General features: G+C 43.9%; 1 protein-coding gene across 1 annotated transcript in view; it reads right to left on the reverse strand.

Annotated features, from left to right (window-relative positions):
• Positions 1–229: 229 nt before the first annotated feature.
• Positions 230–26,241, reverse strand: part of STX18 (syntaxin 18) — a 145,973-nt gene continuing 119,961 nt past the window's right edge. Inside the window, exons 9-11 of the mRNA XM_040419109.1 lie at positions 16,517–16,586; positions 11,908–11,988; positions 230–1,817 (exon numbers count right to left, since the gene is read on the reverse strand). Of these exons, the coding sequence (XP_040275043.1) occupies positions 1,722–1,817; positions 11,908–11,988; positions 16,517–16,586 (247 nt within the window). The 3' untranslated portion in view covers positions 230–1,721. The remainder of the gene's footprint in view (positions 1,818–11,907; positions 11,989–16,516; positions 16,587–26,241) is intronic.

The raw sequence follows: 26,241 nt of genomic DNA on the forward strand, positions 1-26,241 counted from the left end.
CATGACTGTGACATCACCACAGGTCCTGTAACCACAATGTAGTGTTTAGTCCAGACTCTGGAGCTGCTCCTGGTGAGCGAGATGTCCGTGAGGGGCGAGGCTTCATGTGTGTCGGACCTGGCAGCTTCGAAAACAGCGCTCCTGACTGCGGGGGGGCCGCGGCGGAAGAGGGAGACAGTGCGTGCTCCCATGTGCACAGGAGGAGTTACAGAAAATCAGTCAGATGATGTTTTTTACAAAGGTGTAAAATGCTGAAAATCAAAATGTCAGGTTTCCTTTAAGGTCCCAGTTCTTGTCACCAGGTTTCGGTAGTGTTTGTCCTTTTCGAGGTGAGTGTACTGAAGCATACAGACTTTATAGTTATGTTATGTATAGTTATAGTTAAAGGGGTTTTGCCATCACATACAATGGGGGCATACCGCTAGGATATGCCCCCATTGTCTGATAGGTGCGGGTTCCACCTCTGGGACCTGCACCTACAATGAAAAAGGAGCAGGGAAATGAATGGAGGGCGCACTGCGCATGCGCCCTCCATTAATTTCAATGGGGCCGCCGAAAATAGCGGAGCGCTGGCTTGGCCATTTTCATCTGCCCCAGAAAAGAATGGGAGCAGGGGTCCCCCATGCGCAGTGTGCTCCCATTCAATTCTATGGGAACAGTGGGGAGCAGCGCTTGGTGGTGGATGGACAACCTGGGGTCCTCCAGCTACATCTCTCCCTGCTCCATTCTTCTTGTAGGTGCAGGTCCCAGAGGAGGGACCCGCACCTGTCAGACAATGGGGGCATATCCTAGCGATATATCCCCATTGTATGTGATTGGAATACCCCTTTAAGTTAATCTATGATAAGTGGAAGTAAAAATACACATACATATACATATACATCTTGACCTGAATATTTATGCCCTTAGATAGGGCAGCATGCAACTGGTGACAGATTCCCTTTGATGTGTGGAATTGCTATCCCTTTAATGTGTGGAACTGATGTCTTTCAGCTGGAAATTTTCCATTGTGCATGATCAACGTAGTCATTGGTGCCAAAGAAAGGCAAGCATAGTGGTATTATTAGTCTCCATACAAATTAGATCATCAGCTAATTCCACCATTAATGGTATGAGGCTACCTTTCTAGGGTGTTTAGTCCTGTTGCATTAGCGTACCAGGGCACAATACAAGCCGGCTAAGAAGGACTGAAGATTTGGTATGTATTTTGAGTGATAGCTTTAAAGCCTCAGCAGTAAAGAAAAGAGATTCAATATCCTCAGGGATCCGCCAGAAGCATCAGCCCTGCTCATGTCCACCACTGCTTCACAGTCCTCTCTTCAAATAACTTACTTTATTAAAAGTACAGATGTTGCACATAGTATCATAGTTTTATAGTCCCCAAAGAGCAGAGCCATTGTCAGATGAAAAATTATATCTGCTGGATCCATAAAAAAGAAAAAAAAAGAAAAGAAAAAACGACTCTGCTTCATTTGACATTACAATTACCAGCCATTGTGCAAACAGCGTCGACATGTCTGGCCTTTCTGCAGGTAATACAAACAGCTCAATATCTTCCAGTTAATTGTAGACACCTCCGCGACCTCATTATCACAAGTGACATTTATTAACATATCCAAGCGAATGTTCAGGAGGGAGACATACGACGGAGAAGTGGCATTTTCTCAGATATTTAACATTGTGCAATTATTATGTTATGGCTGGAAGGTTCCATTCAATTATTAACTATCATACCAGTCCAGGAACAGTAAAGAAAATGAGCACATCACTAGGAAGAAGAGGATCCAGACCCTGAAGCCTGCATTATTCTTGATGGCCTGCAATCAAACACAAGAAAGTAAAGATGAGATATGGATGAAGATCATAAACAGCAGACCTATAAAAAAAAACAAAAAAAAACAAGTGCTTGAAGTGCACCCTCCAGTGATCTACTCGAACAACAGGAATAAAAACAGAGCGCTCTGTTATTAACCTCACTGGCAGCACACTCCATTTCAATTTGGTGCAAAGTAGGAGGTGGCTTGAATTTCTGGAGCCCTTTACTTCCTCCCTGCTGATCTCAGCTTTAGTGGTAGATAGAGATGCAGATGAAATAACATATCTTATAAGGAATAACAAACTGTTTGTGTGTCCGTGGAGGGAACTTGATAGTTAATAAAGTCCTGTGATTACAGCAGCCTGAGCACTGATTTAAGTAGTGTATAGTAGAAGCAGTGACCATGACCAGGCTGCAGCTCCACTGTATATAAAATATGGCAGACAACAAGAACAACTTCCTGCAGCAAAAAACAGCTGAGCTTCAGGGAGAAAGTTTCACAAATTTTCTGTACATGAGGATCTACGAACACTGACATTTTTATTTCTGCAATAATCCTATCAAGAATAGAAATCAGTGTCTGGAAGCTTTGAGCTACAGATTTTTCACGTAATTATGCAAATAACGACATCAATTGCTCTAAGCATTCGATATTCACAAGTATATTTGACTTTAATGTTAATCTAAATATAGCAAATAAGATAAGGCTACTTTATTCAACCAATGCAACATTTCAGTATTATTTCATGGTGCTTTTTAATGTTTATGCGTTCAGGTACATGTAGCTTAGGTGTCCAACCTATACTAGGCCCCCTTCCTAAACTCCTATAGTTAACACAGCACAATATTTAAATTGAATTTTCTGAGCTCTAATATAATAATAATAATAATAATAATAATAATAATAATAATAATAATAAAAAAACTTAAAAAAGGTAGTCTGTCACCTACTTTGAGTGTTTTTAGAATGCTCATTTCATGGCATGGCACAGTTGCCCAATATAAAAACAATACCTTTATTGTGTCTGTGACACGTCCAGAAACTGGAAAAAAAAAAGTATCTGTATGTTTTTTTTTCCTGCTTCTGGATGTGGTACAGACACAATAAAGGTATCAATTTTATATTGGGCAACTGTGCTAGAACGTGATATGAGTGGTCTAAAATGCTCAAAGTAGATGACAGACTCCCTTTAAAGGGAACCTGTCACCGGGATTTTTTGAATAGAGCTGAGGACATGGGCTGCTAGATGGCCGCTAGCACAATCCGCAATACCCAGTCCCCATAGCTCTGTGTGCTTTTATCGTGTAAAAAAAACGATTTGAAACATATGCAAATTAACCTGAGATGAGTCCTGTCCCTGAGATGAGTCTCTCCCTTTTCCCCAGTTTATCGCCTCCCTGCTCAAATGCATAAGAGTCAGACAGTGTTAAGACCAATGCACACGCAATAGTTGATGAAGGAGTCAGGACTGATAGCACTGATCCCATGCCTATGGCGGCATAGCTCATAATGGCCGAAGTGCTTCCGATTTGTCCAGACATCACACAGGTGAGCTAGATCTCTCCTGAGCAGGCAATGAAGTGTACAGCTAATGGCGGTGACTGGAGATTGGAAGCATGCCGCTGTATATCCACAGCCCTGATGGCTGCAGACAGCTGTCATCTCTACAGTCTACGCATCCATCAAACTTGTCTCCTCCGTTCACTGCTCTTTTAGAAAATCTGCAGATGCTTTTAGGAAAAAAGTTTTATTAAAATCCTGTGAATTAATTGCAGCAGATTTATTTCAGTGCTACTTTTAACCTAATTTAAGCTTCTGCGGGGGGAAATATGTCAGCTATCCAGGAAATTATACTAAGAATTGTCAGTATGACCTTAGGGAGAACTTGAAAACCATCATTAATAACTAAACTGCTATTACAGTATATGTAGACAGACTGATATATAAGGAGGGAGCAAACGGTGGAGGAAGAAGATCTTCATTGCGGAGAGGTTACACATCACTGCTCAATGTTCCGGTATATGTTCCGCTGAATCAAAAAGGCGGTGCTCACCTGGCTGGTAATAATAGAAGGAAGCACGGAAGGCGCTGGAAACCTAGCGCAAGACAAATACCAAAAACAGAGACGGGGATCCAGCTTCCAAAAATTGTGACAGCCTTTATTAAAAAAAAGTGCATTAAAGAGGACCTTTCACTGAGGTTTTTTTCTCCCAGGCTGTGAGCTGTGCGCTGCGATTGGCCAGCGCTACAGCCTAGGAGAAGGAGACGCCCGCAGAACAAGGGCAGACTCCGCCTACTATAACCAAGTCCCCGAACATACCGGAGGGCATAACGGGAGAACGGAGCGGCGCCCAGGGATTATAGTAAGTGCAGTGAGATCCCTGGGCGCCGCTCTCCGTGTCTGTATACTTAGTTCACAATGTCAGGATCGGTGAAAGGTCCTCTTTAAAATCCGACATACAGTCCATGTCTACGCGTTTCGGATATCATAGTATCGATCCTCACATGACAAAAAATGGACACACTAACCTGAATTTAAATAATTAAGACCTACGGTATCAGGTGGCCACAATCAACCTGAAACACCTCCAATACATGTTTTTGAGATCAGAAAGACAAAAATATATCCTAAAAACAAAGAAAATAAATAAGAATCAATAATGTAATATGAGATCATGCTTGTGATTCAAACCCTTTGGAAAACAAGAACCCATACGGAAAATCCAAAAGGATTCCCTGTTTAGAAGTTTTCTCCTATGGTCTCCACCCCGGCTGGGGAGGGGATTAACCCCTTCCAGACCCTGGACCTGAAAACCCAAAGTGTCTCCTCCATGGACAGCCGCATAGTGTAAACTCACCACAGAAACATTTCTGGTTTTAACATGCGCAATGTGAGAAAGAGGTTTGCGGATTCTGACCTTCAAGCTATTCGTGGTACATCCAACATATTGGAGATGACACAAGGAGCAGGTTCTACAATACACCACAAAACTAGTGTTGCGGTTAATATATTGTTTTAATTCATAAGATTGTTGGTTCACAATAGAAAAAAATGCAACATCCCATCTGTAAAAACCTGCAACATGTGCAGGTCCGATGTCCACATTTATAACTGCCGTTGTGTCTTAACCATGTGGGCAGACCGCGATTACCATCAGAAAACATACTAGGACTGATTGGGCACACGGCGGGCAATGCATCTCACCCCGGAGCGAGCAATGTCCGTCCACTGCTCATCATAGCTAAGAGCAGACAAGTGTTTCCTTACTATTTGGCGTATGCGTGAGTATTCCAAACTATAATTAGTAACGAAAATCGGAACTGACTCATTTCTTCCCCCGCATGTACCTTTATTTTGTAATAAATTAGTTTTAGGAAAAACCAAATCGGCCCGAGATTTCTTAAGCACACACTTCTTGGCTTGTTCTAATGACCAACGGGGATATTTTCGCAAGGAAAGTCTGCTGGCAACAAATGTTCCACTGAATGTTATTAGGCAGTGTGTACGGCTCGGCGATGTAACCCTAAGGGCTTGTTCCCACGGCTGTTGTGTGCCCATGGCCGTATTGTGGCCCCCACACGGTGGGTCCCCAATACAGAGGCGCCAGCCTGCGTACACTCCGCATCACGGATGCGGACCCATTTACTTGAATGGGTCTGCAATCACGGAGATGCGGAACGGAAGCACGGATCGGAACCCCATGGAAACACTACAGAGTGCTTCCGTGGTGTTTCTGGCAGTGCCTCTGCACCGCAAAAGTTTTTTTGCGGAGTGGACGGATCACGGATCCATTCAAGTTGAATGGGTCTCGATCCGTCCCAGCCGCCGCACGGATGTTGCCCGTGCATTGGAGACCCCAATGGAATGGCCGTGTGAACAAGCCCTAAACCTTATGTCCACCAGTATAATCTCCAAGGCAGGGTGCAGTACTGCACATGCTGTCTCTTCACTCTTATGGTATGACCAAATTGGACAGGTTATCCCCAGATTTTAGCCTATGCATTGCAAAGCTGGAAATCCGCATCACAGGTCAATGTATGGTGGGGATTTTCAGCGCTGAAAAATTTGCAGTATATACACGCCATGTGGGAACATACCCTTAGACTTTTTCTTCAGTGTTTATGCCATGTCAGAAATTTGCTTGCAAATTCCAACAGAGAAGATGTCCCACAAAAACTATGGATTTGTCCAATAATTTGATTATTTAAATTGGAAACAGTCTGGAAGTAATTAGAAACTGCTAGATAGATGTGAGATAGAAATTACCATTTTAAAGTGCCTGTACTTAAAAAACAAAAAAACAAACAAAACAAAAACTAAACTTTTTCATAGGTCATAGCGACATATCAAAGATTTTGATTGTGGAGTCCGAGTGCTGAGACCCCCACTGATCGCTAGAACGAGGAGAGGGTAGCGCTCACACAGCGCTCTCTCTCCTCGCTGCTGAAGACGGGTTTAATAGAAAGTGTATGTGCCCGTCTCGAGTTTGTCTCCTGCAGTGGGAGGAGTGCGAGCAATTCTTTCTCCTCATTCTAGCAATCAGTGGGGGTCTCAGGACTCTGACCTCCAATGATCAAAACCTAACGTATATTATTTTTTTTTTACAGTGCAGATACAATTTAAGTAAACAACATGAAACCAAAAAGTAATACAAATAAGCATGAACTAAATGAATAATAGACTGGTACACAGGGAGAGGAGACAGTAGGTGAAGATAGAAGCCGTTCAGATGGTAGTGTACTGCCGGCAGGGTTATTGTAGGTTGTAGGCTTTCCTCAAGAGAGGAGTTTTCAGGTTTCAAAGGTGGGAACAATCTGATGTGCTGGGGTACCAAGTTCCAGATTATGGGGTATAAAAGTGAGACATTCTGGAGACAACTGTGTGTGGAGAAGACCAGACAAGAGCAAAGAGGGTGAAGATTGGGATTAAAAGATATCAGACTGATAGTTTTGGCCTGTGTGTCTGATAGTTTGGCTGTGTCTCAGACTGTCAAGGCCGGGCGAGATGTCCCACCTTGTCAATCAACAGGCAGGTGGGAGCTTCTTCACCTGTGGAGACAACCCCTCAAAAAGTGAAGAACATTTGCTAAGAAGCCAAATCTATTTGGTTAGAATCAATTTGCTCATCCATATACACATACACATGGTCTCATAGCCTTTACATTTAAGTGGTTTGTCATAATTATATTTCTAATCTCCTGAGACAACTCTCTCCTTAGCTTTCTTTGATCCATGTTCAGTGTGGTATACACCATGATCCCAAACAGGACAGGGACTACTTTTCACCCTATAAACAGGCAGACAGATTACGAGTTTGAAGACACCTGTGAAGCAAATTACAGGAAACACCGTAGTGTAACATGTCCCTATGGTCAAATTTTTTAAAATCTTTTCTAGAGGTACCATCATTTTGTCCAGGACAGTTTTATTATTTTTTATTGTTCTGTTGAACCACAATTCAAAAGCAAGGTCTGATTTTCATTAGCTGATTTTCAGTAACTTTTTTATTTAATACTTTTGTCAGCTTCAAGTTATTTCAGTGACCATTGTGGGTTTTTATTTCTTTAACGGAAGGGTACCCAAAAATGTAGTCCACGTGTGTGTATATGCATACAATACCAAAAAAACTGAAAGGCAATGTAATATGTACATAAAAACAGAATGACAGAAAGCAATGTTTTGCAATCCTCACAGACCCATATTTTATTCACAATATATCATAGAGCATATATCAGACGTGATATGAAAGAAATGTCATCATTAACATCAGTCTGTAAACATCTGGGAAATGAGGAGACCAATTGCTGGAGTTTTGTCCCATTCTTTAATTTACATTTAGTCTTAGGCTACTGTCACACTGGCGTTTTGGCTTTCCGTTTGTGAGATCCATTCTAAGCTCTAACAAGCGGTCCAAAACGGATCAGTTTGCATTCTAATGCAATCTGAATGGAAAAGGATCCGCTCCGAGTGCATCAGTTCCGTCTCCTTTCCGCTTTAGACTACTAATTGCCTCATCTTGCCATGTGTTAATTTCTAACCCCTAAAACTTAACTATTATTGTTCCTATAATATCCTAACCTGACCAGAAAAATAAAAATATCAGGGGTGTCGCCTATCTACTGTTATTAGTGCTGAAATTCTTGATCACTTGTGTATGTCACTTAGTAGGCCGACAGCCGCGCGCTGCCTTCAGGCTACTTCTTAAGTCCACCTACAGTATATAATCAATTTCATTCATACATGCACACGATAGGCTTCACCACGGTGTTAAAAACCACCTCATGCACTGCCCACCCCCCTAATGTAACCCCACAACATCAGAGATGCAGCCTTTTGAACTACGCTCTGATAAGAAGCTGGACGGTCCCTCTCCGCTTCAGTCCGCATGACACGGCATCCATTATTTCCAAAAGGAATTTTACATTTTGATTCATCAGTTTTCTATTTTGCCTCTAAAAGAGGTTTGGCCCGGAGAAGACGGCGGCATTTCTGGATCATGTTGACATACAGCTTCTTCTTTGCATAATACAGTGTTAAATGGGTTGTGCAGTGATTTATATTGATGACCTATCTTCAGAATAGGTTATCAATATCTGATCTACGGGCGTCCGAAACCCGGCACCCCTGACGATCAGCTGTCTGAAGGGGAGACAGTGCACTTCGTCTAGGAAGAGTACGTGCTCCATTCGCTTGAATGCAGTGAGTACTTTTAATTACACTGCACCACCGCTCCACAGGAGACCACGCATAGTGTAATGACCAGGAAGTGGTGCTTGCCATGGAGCGCCACCTCCATGTCAAACAGCTGCACAAGTCCTTTAACTTGCATTTGTGGATAAAATGGTTAACTGTGTTCAAAGACCATGTTTTTTGGAAGTCTTCCTGAGCCCATGCAGTCATTTCCAGTACAGAATCATGCCTGTTTTAATGCAGTGCCGCCTGAGGGTCCGTAGATCATGAGCATCCAATACTGACCATCGGACTCGTCCTTTGTACACATGTATTTCTGGAGATTCTCCGAATCTTTTGACGATATTATGTAAAGTAGATCATGGTCAAAGTCCACATTTTTCTGAAATTGCAGTTTTTTGCAGATTGGTGAACCTCTGCCCATCTTTGGTTCTGAGAGACTTTCTGCCTCTCTAACATTCTCTTTTTTATATGTGAAATTGCTCCTCCAGCTGTTTTATTTTAATTTTTATTAGTGCCACTTACTTTTCCAGCCTTTTGTTGCCCCTCTTTTTGAGATGCGTTGCTGGCATCAAGTTCTAAATGAGTTAGAGGGGTTGTGCAGGGGTTTTATATTGATGACCTATCCTTAGGATAGTCAGATCAGCAGGGTTCCAGCACCCACACTGATCACTTGCTTGAAGGAGAGGGGGGGCACTCAGTGCAAACGTTGCTTCCTCTTCATTACACTGGTTGTCATCTCGAAATCGAGTGTACTTACAAGTACTTGCTCCATTCACTTAAATTACACTGCGCCGCCGCTGCAAGGGAGACTTGCAGTGTAATGAAGAGGAAGTCGCGATCGCATGGAGTGTTGCCTGATTGGTGGGGGTGCCGGGTGTCTAATCCTCGGCGATCAGATATTGATGACCGGATAGGTCATCAAAATAAAACCCCTGCACAACTCCTTTAGTTTTTTCATGAAAAGGTAAATGTTTCACTTTTTGGGTCTATGAGATTTGCAAATCATTGCATTCTGTTTTTTTTTTATAAATTTTTACACTATGTCCCATCATTTTTGGAACTGGGGTTATATACAGTTAGGTCCATATATATTTGGACAGAGACAACATTTTTCGAATCTTTGTTCTGTACATTACCACAATGGATTTTGTACGAAACAATTCAGATGCAGGTGAAGTTCAGACTTTCAGCTTTAATTCAGGAGGGTGAACAAAACGATTGCATAAAAATGTGAGGAACTAAAGCATTTTTTAAACTCAATCCCTTCATTTCAGGGGCTCAAAAGTAATTGGGCAAATTAAATAATTGTAAATAAAATGTTTATTTCTAATCCTTGGTTGAAAACCCTTTGTTGGCAATGACAGCCTGAAGTCTTGAACTCATGGACATCACCAGACGCTGTGTTTCCTCCTTTTTATTGCTCGGCCAGGCCTTTACTGCAGCGGTTTTCAGTTGCTGTTTGTTTGTGGCTGAAGTTTAGCCTTTAACAAGTGAAATGCTCTATTGGGTTCAGATCAGGTGACTGACTCGGCCATTTAAGAATATTCCACTTCTTTGCTTTAATAAACTCCTTGGATGCGTTGGCTTTATGTTTTGGGTCATTGTCCATCTGTATTATGAAACGCCGACCAATCAGTTTGGCTGCATTTGGCTGGATTTGAGCAGACAGTATGTCTCTGAAAACCCCAGAATTCATCCGGCTGCTTCTGTCCTGTATCACATCAACAATAAACATTAGGGATCCAGTGCCACTGGCAGCCATGCATGCCCAAGCCATCACACTGCCTCCGCCATGTTACAGATGATGTGGTATGCTTTGGATCATGAGCTGTACCATGCCTTCTCCATACTTTTTTCTTTCCATCATTCTGGTAGAGGTTGATCTTGGTTTCATCTGTCCAAAGAATGTTCTTTCAGAATTGTGCTGTTTTTTAAGATGTTTTTTTTTTTTTTTTTTAGCAAAGTCCAATCTAGCCTTCTTATTCTTGAGGCTTATGAGTGGCTTCCACCGTGCAGTGAACCCTCTGTATTTACTTTCATGCAGTTTTCTCTTTATGGTAGATTTGGATATTGATACGCCTATATCCTGGAGAGTGTTGTTCACTTGATTGGCTGTTGTGAAGGGGTTTCTCTTCACCTTGGTAATTATTCTGCGATCATCCATCACTGTTGTCTTCTGTGGGCGTCCAGGTCTTTTTGCATTGTTGAGGTCACCAGTGCTTTCTTTCTTTCTCAGGATGAACCAAACTGTAGATTTTCTCGCTCCTAATAGTGTAGAAATTTCTCGGATCCTTTTTTTCTGTTTTCGCAGATGAAAAATGGCTTGTTTCACCTGCATGGAGAGCTCCTTTGACCGTATGTTTACTTCTCAGCAAAATCTTCAAAATGCAAGCAAAACACCTCAAATCAACTCCAGGCCTTTTATGTGCTTAATTGAGAATGAAATAATAAAGGAATTGCCCACACCTGCCCATGAAACAGCCTTTGAGTCAATTGTCCTATTACTTTTGGTCCCTTAAAAAACAGGGAGCCACATGTAAAGGAGCTGAAACTCATAAACCCATCATCCAATTTAAATGTGGATACCCTCAAATGAAAGCTAAAAGTCTGGACTTTATGTCCATTACATAACTATAACTTGAATATGTTTTAGTAAACAGGTAAAAAAATTAAATAATTGTGTCAATGTCCAAATATATATATATATTTTAATGATTTTAAATTTGTTGCATCTACTGCTGTCTGTGCACTAGAACAGAAATCTACTCCGGCCGGAGCTTGAATAGATTTCTGATGTGAAGTCGTTAAATGAGTCGTGGAGCTTCTGACTGGATAAAGTGGCGAAGGTTTTGGAAAAATCTAAAATGTCACAAATATTGTTTCAAAATAAGCAATTTCAATATTCTATGCAAAAAACGGAGGTAGAAGGTTAGCACATGACCCCCATTGTGTGTGTGGTGCATGTATTGCAGGTATATTCTTGTGCGATATGCTTCAGTAGGAAAACGCAACGTTCACAAAGGAAACGCTGAGATACTGCTGAGTGCCACCAAGGTTATTGCTTATAATGGCCATGTTCCTGTATACTGCTCGGGACAGTGCAGCACGTTGTGTATAGTGAGGCATAATTGTATGTTCCAGAAAAAACGCGTGCCTTCTGTGCTCACACACCGCTTGCTTCTACACAATGCATTTCCAAGAATGAGGCGCAGTTTAGGCCGATTACTGTGAAGTGTGTAAATAGAGGATTATGGTGCATTACGTGTGGAGCTGCTGTACAACAAGTGGGAGACAGCAACACACAAGAACCATACACCACGTATCATCCTCCCCTCCCCTGCCACTCCAGACGCAGAAACGCGATTACAGCTCTGATGGCTTTGGCCAAGAATATTACCTCTCGGATGTCTTCGTTTCCTTCTTTGATATCTTCTGTGGCGCCCACCACTAGCTGATGGATATTGTCAATCTCTGTTTCCTGCCAGATGAGAAGAAGGGAAGAGAACATTAACCCATAGGACTCCCATGGTATTACTTCATTATTATTGCTATAATGACCTCACAAAGGAAAAGAAACTTAATCCCTTTCCGCAAGGAACACGTGTGACGAGAACATTACACCTCAACCTATTTATTTTTTATGTTTCTTGCAAATTTCTTACATCGCATTTATCTCCCAAATGTATCCCCAGGCACCAATCATCTCATGGAGGCCAATCTAGCCTCCTCTGGGCTGATATGCATCTGTATATCTTTTTCTATGTAGAAGCATCCCATAAAAATATGTCAAATGTCAGAGCCTATCCTTGAAAGTATATGTTAGGTCTTACTCCCAATGTATACCTTTGACCGAAGGCTCTAAGTTGATGTGAACAGGGCCTTACATATGCTCTACAACTATAGTAAAAGCATGGGGGAAGATTTGGTGTGAGTACTGACAGGCCTCTTTTCCTCTTGCTATGGAGCTGCTGCCTGACAAGCCTATAGAATAGACTGATTACAGTAGGTATATTGCTATTTACCGCAAAGTTGGATTGACCCATGTTGATAAGAGAGGATAGAGCAGTTTGGCAGCAGTCACATCACACTAAATCACCATCTCGAGCTATGGGTAAAAATCTGATTTTTCTAAAAATAAACTTAGGTTCAAGACCTTTTTCAAAAAGGTCTGGTTAAAATAACCAGTAGACCAGGATTATAAAAACATGGCTGCTTTCTTCCATAACAATGGTGGCACACCTGGTTGTCTGTGGTATTGCAGCTCAGACCCATTATAGGAGGTTGAACAGTCAAAGCCGGCCTGTCACCACAAAATGCAATGCAATCAACGGGGATTATGTTATAGAGCCGGAGAAGCAGAGCAGATAGATATATAGGTAAATGGGAAAAGATTCAGTAAAACGTGTTATTTATTAATTTGTATCTCTGCTATTTTTGATTTCATTGTTCACAGGGGGAGATGTTATTGGTGACTGACAGCTATCTCTGTATACACACTTACACAGAGAATGCTATCAGTCACTGATAACACCTCCCCTGTGTACAGCTAGTAGTGACTGACAGCTCTCTCTGTAAACACACTAATATCAGTTACTGATACCACCCCCACCCCCCGTGTACAGCTATCAGTGACTAACAGCTATGTATACACACTTACACAGAAAATGCTATCAACCACTGTTAACACCTCCCCATGTACAGCTATCTGTACCTGACAGCTATCTCTGTATACACACTTACAGAGAGAATGCTATCAGTGATAACACCTCCCCTGTGTACAGCTATCTCTGTATATACACTTACTAAGAGAATACGATCAATCACTGATCACACCTCAATGTGTACAACTATCAGTAAATGACATCTATCTCTGTATACACACTTACACAGAGAATCCTATCAATCACTGATAACACCTCCCCTGTGTACCACTATCAGTGACTGACAGCTATCTCTGTATACACACTTACACAGAGAATACTATCAATCACTGATAACACCTCCCTGTGTACAGCTATCTGTGCCTGACAGCTATCTCTGTATACACACTTACTAAGAGAATACTATCAATCACTGATAACACCTCCCCATGTACAGCTATCTGTGCCTGACAGCTATCTCTGTATACACACTTACTAAGAGAATGCGATCAATCACTGATCACACCTCAATGTGTACAACTATCAGTAAATGACAGCTATCTCTGTATACACACTTACACAGAGAATACTATCAATCACTGATAACACCTCCCCATGTACAGCTACCAGTGACTGACAGCTATCTCTGTATACACACTTACACAGAGAATGCTATCAATCACTGATAACACCTCCCCATGTACAGCTACCAGTGACTGACAACTATCTCTGTATACACATACACACAGAATGCTATCAAACACTGACAACGCTGCTCCTATGAACAATGAAGTCAAAAATAGAGATAGAGATATAAATGCATAAATTAAATAAGATACTGAATCTTTTCCCACAAAATATATATCAATCTGCTCAGCTCGTCCTGCTCTATAACTTGTTGCCTACAGTTTGCACTGTATTTTGTGGTGACAGGTCATAATTAACAATGGTGTTGGTTAATAAGCAATAAACAAGCATACATTACTTTGTACTGTCTCTCAGATATGGTAGTAAAGGCCCCCCGCTTCCCTGGTATTGGTGGTGTAAATTTTCTTTTGCCATCCTCCACAACCATGGGCTGCATGATGGTGGCAGCCATGTAACTTGTTCTCAGTACAGCATCCTTAGGATGTTCCAGGCTACCAGTACATCTGCATAGGCATTGACAGACAAGTGGACGTGTTCGGCGCCTACAGGAAACAGAACCCCCTGTATCTGCACTTGGCGTTCAATGCCTGTGCGGCGGTACTGGTCATCAGGAACCGTTCAAGGTTAAGGTACTGTAATGTGACCAAGTCGCACAACTGTCACCATCTTGCAGCCCCATAGCAGCCCATAGATGCGGAGGGTGCCCAGTCGCAATATTTACTCTGCCAATACCGGGCAGCTGGGGGACACTACAAAGTCATGTATGGATGATTGTTTGGAGCATATATATTACGGTTTATGGCATTTTGAGAAATACCACTGTAAACTGGCCAACCCCATTCAGTGGAATTGACATACAGCACCAGGCACAACCCACTGACAGATGGGTGCTGTTTCTAGAAGTAGGTAGCCATGTTTTTCTAATCCCAGATGGTTAGAGGTGTAACCTGAAGCTTCTTTGCCCAATGGAAGATGCATGTGTGTGTGCCCTCTGGTGGCTCACAAGTGTATTACAGGTCCAGCAGAAAATGGAGCTATTATGCAATGACTGTACTGGGTCATCCGTATCAGAAACACACAGTACCATCGGGGCACAGACAAGGACTCAAGGATTTATTTTCTAATATTTCTTTTTTGGGGGGGATACTCTTCATTAACCGGGCACACACAGTTTGCAGAAGGCGCAGGAAGACATCCTGAAGGCATGAAAGATGCGAGTGGAAAAGCCCCTCCGCACTGTGATAATGCAGCTCCTTCATTAGCTGCAGTGCTGAACATTACTTTACATGCTCAATCTGTTTGTGCCATACTTACTAGCAATGAGGGATTAATTTAGTACTAGCACAGATAAGATGCTCTTCAAGCATTAAAAGGCACATAACTAGGTACCTCCAGCCGAGAGCGGAAATGGCTTGATGCAGTAATTAGCAGAACAGTAAAAGGCCAGATGTCCAATTTTAGTTGCATCCTGTATTAACCATTTACTCATCAGACAATACTGGGGTATGACACTTACAGTGTTAGGAGGTTCCTAAATGTATGGTTATAAGAGAGAAAATTAATTGTGTGCCCTCGAGCTGAAGACAGGAGACGTACAGGTGGCCGTGGACATGTTGCCCGACAACTGCAGGTTGTAGGTGTCAGGCAGGGAACCCCTAGCCATCAGACATTCTCTAGAGAGCGGTGTACAGCCATGTTTTTCTATACTGTAAAAAACCTTTATAATGGCATCCAACAATCCAGACAGTCTGATCGTCTGACACGTGTTTTCAGCAATATAAGCCACTTTTCTATGGTTGTCCAATTATCCAGAAAATCTGACTTAAAGGGGTTGTTGCATCTTGGACATTGGGGGTATATTGCTAGAATCTCTGATAGGTGCGGGTGCCACCTCCTTAGAACGGAGCCGGGCAAAGTGAAGGACACTGCACTGCGCATGCTTGGACCGCCCTCCATTCATTTCTATTGGAGTGACAAAAATAGCCGAGCGGCGCGCTCGGCTATTTTCAGAAGTCCCGTGGAAATTAATTAGAAGCGCACCGCGCCCCTTAGGAATTGTATAGAGGGTGCTTGCGCATGCGTGGTCACTGTTCTAAGGATACCTGCCGGTCCCAGAGTTGAGACTTGCACCTATAAGAAATTGGGGGCACACTGTAGCAATATGACCCTAATGACCAAGATGGGAATACCCCTTTAATTGATCCTAAGAATTTTATATCCTCAGCATAAGTCATCAATATCTGATCAACAAGCTCAGACTGGCCCACAGAGGAGCAGATGAATCCTCCGGTGGGCCCCTAGTCCCCCATCACCTGCACAAGGGACATACGACTGCTCTACATACAGACAGGCAGCCTACAGCATCTCAACCAGCATATGCATCCATATAAAAATTGGTCAGATTAAAACTACCCGCTTTATCATTACAGATGCATCAGGTGGCCAAGAGGACTTCTTGACATAGAGGATGCTGACTGGCCTGCCTCTTTCTCCAGGGAACCACCTTCTCGAAGTCACTGAGGAGACCCCCATAATCAGTCATCTTGCTGCTGTCTGCCGCTGTGTGAGCATGGGTTCCTTAATCACATAACTAAGAGGGCTCTAGGCCAAGGCAAGAACAGGATACTGAAAGGGTCCCTAGCACAGGTTAGGCGGTGGGCTACTACTGAAAGTCCCTGAAGAGCGCTTTCCTGGTGCGCAGTCTGTTCCTTGTTTTACCTGCTGAAGAACCTTCTCCGTGAATATTTCTTGAAGTCTGGATATTTCAACCACCTTGCCTTCTATTTGCCTGTAGAAAAAAAAAGTATATAGAGTATAAAAGGGGAAAAGAACAACCCAAATACAAGAGTACATTTCTCTGTTTAATCAGGTATTACTATAAAACGGGATTTCTCTGATCACACTATACCTGACATAGGCCCAGCAATGCATTCAATGTAAAATTTAAGAAGAGCCAATCATAGAAGAGGGGAAGAAGGAGGCACATCTATAAAAACGGGCGTGACAAACGCTAAAAGAACAAAGTCACGACAACTAGGGCAGGATCACTATGATGAGCCATCACTTTCTGATCAGTGGTAGTCTGAATGACGGCCTTCGCCATTTTCTCCTGCCGCCCATTTGTACAGGGCAGCGCATGTACTGAATGGCGCGGAGCTGCAGTCTGCCGGAGAGCTGCTGTGCAGAGGATAGTGCATAGGGACTGTTGTTAGTCCCTTTAGACCAATACCATTCAGAATTTTAGGACATGTCCTAGGGACAAGATGGCTCCATCCCACAGTCCTGAAATCTGGATTCCCATAATATTGCTCCTCAATGTGTGCATATATACGGTAAGACAATTAGACTGCAAGCTCTGCAAGAAAAGCGGCTGCTGCGATCCAAGGATGCAAATCTAAAAGAGGGCAGGTCTGCAGAAGATTTCTATTCAAACACACGGAATGAATGCAACATATGGTGGTAAAAAGAGTGATTTCCTCATTTACTGCCAAATCGAACTACAAAAAACCCTGTAAAAGTGAAGTAGAAGTGCATCAAATATTCTAAGAAATCCTTCACCAATTACACATTTCTAGCTGCTCCCGAGATGAGACGGTACCGGAGCCCTCCCCGTCTATGCTGTGAACTCTGGCAGAAGCACAGACCCCGGCATAGCCAGATCCCACCACGCACTACAGTATCGGGATCCAGCGGGGATCTGGCAGCTTTCTGGCAGAGATGCCAGCCTTTGGCTGGACATAAAAATGCTGCGTGTAGTATTTTTTTTTGTCTGATCGAAAGCTGGCATATACGCTGGAATTCACGAAACAGATGTGAACCCGGCCTAAGGAACTTTTAGAATAATGGGTGAAGTATTGGTAAAATAGCCTTATGATTACAGGGCAGGGGTATGACGACTAAATTCTGCTATATTGCTGTATTCCCAGCGGAAAGTACGACCACTGTACTAGAACATAACAGGACAGCAGACATGAGATCAAAGTGATGAGAGATGAGCGAATTTCCGCTTATTCCGTCTCCGTCATAGAATCGCATCATGGTCCGTGGTAATGGATTCCATAAGGCAATTCACCTTTTACACAAAGTGTGAACGAATTTCTAAATATGAAATTCGCTCATCTCTAAAAAAGTGATCTGAATAAGCCGATTTTTGCAGGACTGGCCAAATTATGTGCACGGGGCAGTGCCAGCTCTTTCCAGACACATTTTTGAGAAGAGAATAATTGGGCATGCTGAATTTCAACATGCCCAATCCTCTGTGTTCAAGGGCGATAGGTTTCTGGGAGCGGCTTATCCCACTTCCCCCATGCACAGTTGACTCGAGCATGTCCATGGGGAAGTCGGTGTTTGGCCGAGAGCCGCAGAATGTTTACTGCCTTTGCGGCTTTGAGGGTACGACAAAGGTACGGCTTTTTGTATGTTATTAGAAGGAGTCTGTCACCTCATTTTCACCAATCTAACAGCGTTGCCCACACACGGAGCGTGATTTCTAGACTGCACAGGCTGGTGTGAAAGAGCCCTTAGGGCTCATTTCGACGGAAGCAAAAATGCGGATCCGTTTTCTTGCGGATTAGATGCAGACCTATTCACTCCTAGGGGGTCCCTTTTCTTCTGTTCTATGGCTCCATAAAACATGTCCTAAACTTGTCAGTGAAAATCAGGACATGGCCCCATTGAAGTCTATGGGTCCGCAAAAATGCAGAATGAAATCCTTTTTTGGAAGACATGCTGAACGGTCCACAAAAAAACGAATCCGCATTTTTGCGAACAGCGGCTGTCTGAATGAGCTCTTAAGAAGAGAGCTGCTCATATCTTGGGATTGGTAGCAGCTATACCAATACCAGAATCAAAGCATGATATTCATTGCATCGGCTGTTAGATATCGTAATGGCAGTGAATGCAGCTCAAAGTTAAAGTAAAAACAGGTTTCACTGCTTTCACTCCCGACTTGATTTCTAATGGCTATATCTTCCGACGTACCGGATATAATGCTGTGATTTGGGAGTCTGGTATAGTTTGAAAGCTTGGAATGCCAGCTTTCAAACAAGACCAGGCTTAAAGCAGACTTATAAAATGATGAATGAAACAAGCCTGCCAGCCCGTCCTCTTTCCCGCCCACGGCATGACACTTTTTTAGACCTGGCGTGAGCGGGGAAGAAGTCGCAGATTCTGCCGCACCATGCCGTGCAACAGAATCAGCGCCAGATATACGGGACAAAAGTGGCGTATATGTGGTCATAAATGACCCCCTTAGTACACATATGTACGTTTGCAATGTGTTTGCAATCTTCTGTGGGGCAATGCTGTTAGTTACATTGGTGAAAATGACATGACAGACTCCCTTTAATAAATTCCAGTTGACCTCTGTGGAAGGCACATCACTGCAACTGAAGATTTAGGAAGGAAGGCGTACTTGACTTATTTGTTCCTTTTCGCTTAGGATTATAGCCATGAAGAATAAGAAATTAATAAAAGGTCATCCTGTCTCTTTTTCTGAATAGAACCGGGCCTGCAGTACCAGAGGAAGGTTGAAGAACAATCAATATCGGTGGCAGAACGTTCTGACTACATTTTCAATGTTCCGCACTCCATGCAGCAAAGAAACCACCCACACCATCCCTATTAATAGCCCTTCAGTCATATGTAGCTAATGCTCCTGTTCAGCTGGGTTTTCATTAAATTGCCCTCGTTCGGCAGACGATATCAATTGAATCCTGTTAATGGGGTGAAGGAGCTTGTTTTCTGGAAATGACACAGAAGGCATCTGATTCATACTCCGGAATGGGAAGCACCACATGGATGGGCACAGGACAGTGTATGAACCTGTCTGCACATTGCCCTAATAAACCACGAGTCATCTAACAGTCTTCTCCAGTCATTCAGTCTCTATTAAAGGGAATGTGCCATCAGAAAACGACCTATTGTTTAAATCAATATTTTGGAGTTTTTCTTATTTTTAAGTGTCACTATCTAGAAAAAAAAAAAATATATATATAATCCTGCACCGAGTTCATCCTTCAACTGCCTCCTGAGCTGTGATAGGGAGAGAGCTGCAGCACAGAGGGCACCCCCCCCCGGTGTGCTGCAGCACAGAGGGCACCCCCCCCCCGGTGTGCTGCAGCACAGAGGGCACCCCCCCCCCCCGGTGTGCTGCAGCACAGAGGGCACCCCCCCCCCCCCGGTGTGCTGCAGCACAGAGGGCACCCCCCCCCCCGGTGTGCTGCAGCACAGAGGGCACCCCCCCCCGGTGTGCTGCAGCACAGAGGGCACCCCCCCCCCGGTGTGCTGCAGCACAGAGGGCACCCCCCCCCCCCGGTGTGCTGCAGCACAGAGGGCACCCCCCCCCCGGTGTGCTGCAGCACAGAGGGCACCCCCCCCCCGGTGTGCTGCAGCACAGAGGGCACCCCCCCCCCCCGGTGTGCTGCAGCACAGAGGGCACTCCCCCCCGGTGTGCTGCAGCACAGAGGGCACCCCCCCCCCCGGTGTGCTGCAGCACAGAGGGCACCCCCCCCCCCCCCCCGGTGTGCTGCAGCACAGAGGGCACCCCCCCCCCCCCCCCCGGTGTGCTGCAGCACAGAGGGCACACCCCCCCCCCCGGTGTGCTGCAGCACAGAGGGCACCCCCCCCCCCCCCCGGTGTGCTGCAGCACAGAGGGCACCCCCCCCCGGTGTGCTGCAGCACAGAGGGCACCCCCCCCCGGTGTGCTGCAGCACAGAGGGCACCCCCCCTGGTGTGCTGCAGCACAGAGGGCACCCCCCCCTGGTGTGCTGCAGCACAGAGGGCACCCCCCCCCCCCCGGTGTGCTGCAGCACAGAGGGCACCCCCCCCCTGGTGTGCTGCAGCACAGAGGGCACTCCCCGGTGTGCTGCAGCACAGAGGACACCCCCCGGTGTGCTGCAGCACAGAGGACACCCCCCAGTGTGCTGCAGCACAGAGGACACCCCCCAGTGTGCTGCAGCACAGAGGACCCCCCCCCAGTGTGCTGCAGCACAGAGAACCCCCCCCAGTGTGCTGCAGCACAGAGGACACCCCCCAGTGTGCTGCAGCACAGAGGACACCCCCCAGTGTGCTGCAGCACAGAGGACACCCCCCAGTGTGCTGCAGCACAGAGGACACCCCCCAGTGTGCTGCAGCACAGAGGACACCCCCCAGTGTGCTGCAGCACAGAGGACACCCCCCAGTGTGCTGCAGCACAGAGGACACCCCCCAGTGTGCTGCAGCACAGAGGACACTCCCCTTGTGCTGCAGCACAGAGGACACCCCCCAGTGTGCTGCAGCACAGAGGACACCCCTCAGTGTGCTGCAGCACAGAGGACACCCCCCAGTGTGCTGCAGCACAGAGGACACTCCCCTTGTGCTGCAGCACAGAGGACACCCCCAGTGTGCTGCAGCACAGAGGACACCCCCCAGTGTGCTGCAGCACAGAGGACACCCCCCAGTGTGCTGCAGCACAGAGGACACTCCCCTTGTGCTGCCAGCTTGATATAAATCTAGCAGAGCAATGGGAGCAATGAATGGGGAGATCTCCATGCGAGGTACAGGGCTGGTTCTAGGTTTGTCATGTACTATATGACGTGTGATTTTTTTACATTAATCATTGGGATTACCATTTTAGGTCATGAGGAAGCAGGTGAAAGGTGCAGCACAGAGGACACCTGTCCTAATTATGGTGATGCAAATCAGTTATCCTCCAGCAGGAAGAAACGGTCTCATAGTGCCACCTATAGGTAGCTACCCTGTAAGTTGGACATTGACTATAGGTACCTATATAGGCAGGGCTGGTTTTAGACAAAATGTGGCCCTGGGTGAAATTAAAAGCGGGGCCCCAAATTCTGAAGTACTGTATCAACAGTCACATTTATTCACTTGACGCAAGTGGAGAAGTCCCCGCCACGGCCCACCATTGGTTGCAGGCAGCGTCAAAATGGATGATGACATCCAGGGACCTGAGCAGAGGTCGGAGAGCACCGGAGCCGAGAGCCAGTGTCAGGAAGCAGGTCAGGCCCAGTTCAGTTGTTTGGTCAGTTATTTCCATCAGTTATTGTGAGCCCAAACCAATAGTGAAGGCGACTCAGAGATCAGGCAAAGATGTCCTCCTGTTCTGTGTTTTTCACCTGCACCTGGTTTTGGCTCACAATAATTGATGGAAATAACTGAAGTGTGAACTCAGCCTAAGGCCTCATGCACACGACCGTTGTTGTGTTCCGTTCCGCAAAATGGGGTTCCGTTTCCGTGTGTCTTCCTTTAAAGTAAAAAAAAAAAGTCTAAGACAGGTTTGCCATGCAAATGATAGGAAAAAAACAGACGCGGACGACAATCTTGTGTGCCTTCGCGTTTTTTTGCGATCCCATTGACTTAAATGGGTCCACTAACCGTTTTTCGCAAAAATAATAGGACAGGTTATATTTTTTTACGGACTGGAACCACGGATCACGGACGCGGATGCCAAACGGTGCATTAGCCGAGTTTTCAACGGACCCATTGAAAGTCAATGGGTCCACAGAAAATCACGAAAAACGGCACAACAGACACGGAATAAAACAACGGTCGTGTGCATGAGGCCTAAGGCCGTCGCTCGTCTGCAATATATGGGCACCGACCGTGTGCTCACCATATCACGGATGTGGACCCATTCACTTGAATGGGTCTGCAATCCAGAAGGTGCGGTACAGATCAGAGGCACGGAAGAACTATGGAGCGCTGCTGTGGGGTTTCTCTCCGTGCCTCCGCACCACAAAAAAATGGAACAATGTTCTATTTTTTTGCGGTGCGGGTGGATCATGGACCCTTTCAAGTTGAATGGGTCTGTTTCCGTCTGCGGCAACCGCATGGATGGTGCCTGTGCATTGGGGACTGCAAATTGCTGTCCCCAATGCACGGCACGGCCGGTTTGTGTGCAAAAGCCAGATTTATACCAAGATTCGATAAAAAAAAAAAAATGCAATGTCTCAGTAACAAGGAATGCAAATAATACACACTGGAGCCAAGTCTATAAACGGCCAACAGGAGGGAGCTGGGGGGTCGGGGGAATAAAGGACCCACTTGTTTCACTGCAGTCAAAATGCTGCCTTTCTTCCAGAATTTTAGATAGATAGATAGATAGATAGATGATAGATAGATAGATAATAGATAGATAGATAGATAGATAATAGATAGATAGATAGATAGATACATAGATAGATAGATAGATAGATAGATAATAGATAGATAGATAGATACATAGATACATAGATAGATAGATAATAGATAGATAGATAGATAATAGATAGATAATAGATAGATAGATACATAGATAGATAGATAGATAGATAGATAGATAGATAGATAATAGATAGATAGATAGATACATAGATACATAGATAGATAGATAGATAGATAGATAGATAATAGATAGATAGATAGATAGATACATAGATAGATAGATAATAGATAGATAGATAGATAGATAGATACATAGATAGATAGATAATAGATAGATAGATAGATAGATAGATAGATAGATAGATAGATAGATAATAGAGAGATAGATAGATAGATAGATAATAGATAGATAGATATGAGATAGATAGATAGATACATAGATAGATAGATAGATAATAGATAGATAGATAATAGATAGATAGATAGATAGATACATAGATAGATAGATAGATAGATAGATATGAGATAGATAGATAGATAATAGATAGATAGATAATAGATAGATAGATAGATAGATAGATAATAGATAGATAGATACATAGATAGATAGATAATAGATAGATAGATAATAGATAGATAGATAGATACATAGATAGATAGATAGATAGATACATAGATAGATAGATAATAGATAGATAGATAGATATGAGATAGATAGATAATAGATAGATAGATAGATAGATAATAGATAGATAGATATGAGATAGATAGATACATAGATAGATAGATAATAGATAGATAGATAGATACATAGATAGATAGATAGATACATAGATAGATAGATAATAGATAGATAGATAGATAGATACATAGATAGATAGATAATAGATAGATAGATAATAGATAGATAATAGATAGATAGATAGATAGATAATAGATAGATAGATAATAGATAGATAATAGATAGATAGATAGATAGATACATAGATAGATAGATAATAGATAGATAGATAATAGATAGATAATAGATAGATAGATAGATAATAGATAGATAATAGATAGATAGATAGATATGGGATAGATAATAGATAGATAGATAGATAGATAGATAGATAGATAGATAGATAGATAGATAGATAGATGGAAGATAGATTACATTATATTTAGACAATTGTGTTCCAGGCAGAAAATAGTTAAAAAAAAAGCTACAGTGTGTGTTTTTGGGGGGGTCCTGTATATTCTCTGCAGGCTGCCTCTCCTCCTGTACCTATTAGGTTATGTCTGCCAACAAAGCGGGGTGAAATTCTGAACTCCCCAGTAAACCACAGGAGCAGAGGAGGCCATTACCTTCACAGTGCAGGGCCTCCGGTGAGAGAGGGGAAGGGGCCAAGGTCTGCCTGACTGCTGTGGAGCCCCTGCTATGGATGCAGCCCCCAGCTTCTCACTACAGCATAAGGACCCTGCGGACTACATTGGGCGGGAGACCAGGGACCAGCGCTCCTTGCTGTGCTGTCTGTGCTCTTCTCAGGTGCGGCCACAAGCTCTCTTCCACTTCTGTCTGGGCAGCTCAGCAGGGGGCCCCATTTTGGGATGGGGCCCTGGTCCATTGCCCTGTCCCGCCCCCCCCCCCCCCCCCCCCAACGCCGTTCCTGCCTATAGGTGGCACTAGACTAACATTTGCAATCCATGAGGAACCAGAACCACTGTAGGGAGTGGAGAAACAGGCGCTGCCAGTCAGCCCTTCCTCTCCGATGATTTTGCAGCGTTGCACACACTGTACATGTCACAAGCGCATGCACAACGCAAAGAGGGCGCAATCCAGCCGCCACTACCAGGAACCAGTCTGCAAAACCCCGAAAATGTCAAAAAGGGATCCACAGTTCTAAGAAGAAGAGGAAAAACAATCTGCATACAGTGATGGAAGAAGTTCTCTGCTTCTGGCAATCCATACTTGTTAGAAGGGTCTATAGATCATGAGTGATGGGCCCCTGACTATCAGCTGTAATCTGTGGGAAAGTGTTACATTTAATGCAGCACCATCAGTGAGGAAATTAAGGCTTACACAATACTCATTCATAACAAAAATACAGGACAGGTTCTAAACAGGTCCTTACATCCCTGATGGAAGTGGCGGGCGAGTCCTCGCTTTTCCTAACCATATAGAAAAGTATGAATCGTCCAAGTAATAACCAGATGTACTGGATCCTCCAGATGTTCTTCGTAGACTCTCCCTGTTCTGGTTCATAGAGAGGGGGCCTCAAAATGCCCTAGTAGTGGGTAATGGAGAAGATTTTCACGCTTTTTAATTTCGCTTTCTATTTACTTGGGAAACTATTGCCGAACAGCATGTCCTACAGGCAATACATGTTATTGTTTTATAGTGAAGGAAACTGATAATTACATTTACCGATAATTAGATTTTCCGGAATCCATGACTGCACCTGAGAGAGACAGCTGGACAGGAAGTCTTAAAGAAATTAAAAGGGAACACCCACTTCCTACTTTATTGGATTCCAAAGCAGATCAGTAGTAGCTGGACAAATGCACTTAAAATGTTATTTTTTTAATCTTTTGTTTACTTATTTTTCCGCCATCAAGTGAAGGCGAAGAGAGAGAATTCCCATAATCATCTACAAGTGTGAAGGAAAAAATAAGCAGGGTGCTGTCATGGGTTCTGGAAAATCAAAATTATTTGTAAGTGTAAATATAATTTTTCCTCTCTTCCCATGACAGCACCAGAAAGAGGACAGAAAAGGAGATAAAACCCCTAGGGAGAAACAACTGCTTTTAAGTTCTTACTTCTAAAGAAAGATCCAGTAGACCCCAAGTGACACCAAAAAGTAAAGCAGAGGAAGCCCAAGGTAATAATTCTCACAATGGAGGACTAAGCACCAGAGGCCTACTAGACTTAAGTATTTGATGCAGATCGTGGCTTCATTCCATTATTAAGGTGTTCCTTGCTTCACAACCCCAGGAGCTGCATGCTCCAGGCTACTCTGTGCGGAGGACAGGAAACCACTGAAGGAGGAAGTGGGTGTCCCCTTTTAATTTCTCTAAGGCTTCCTGTCCAGCTGTGGGGGTGGATCCTTCTCTCTCTCTCTGGTGCTGTCATGGATGAAGGGAAAATAATGGATTTCATAAAAGCTTGTTCAGAATTTTAATCAACGTGTAAATCCAAGGATAAACCACTAAAAGTTGATGGGCACATGAACCATAAATATCAGTATATGAAGGGGCAGACAGCACATACATCTCTAAAGTACATTTTACCTTCCAATACTCCAGTCTCTGCACCAACAAGT

This window comes from Bufo bufo, chromosome 2 (genome assembly GCF_905171765.1).
Source record: "Bufo bufo chromosome 2, aBufBuf1.1, whole genome shotgun sequence".
NCBI lineage: Eukaryota > Metazoa > Chordata > Amphibia > Anura > Bufonidae > Bufo > Bufo bufo.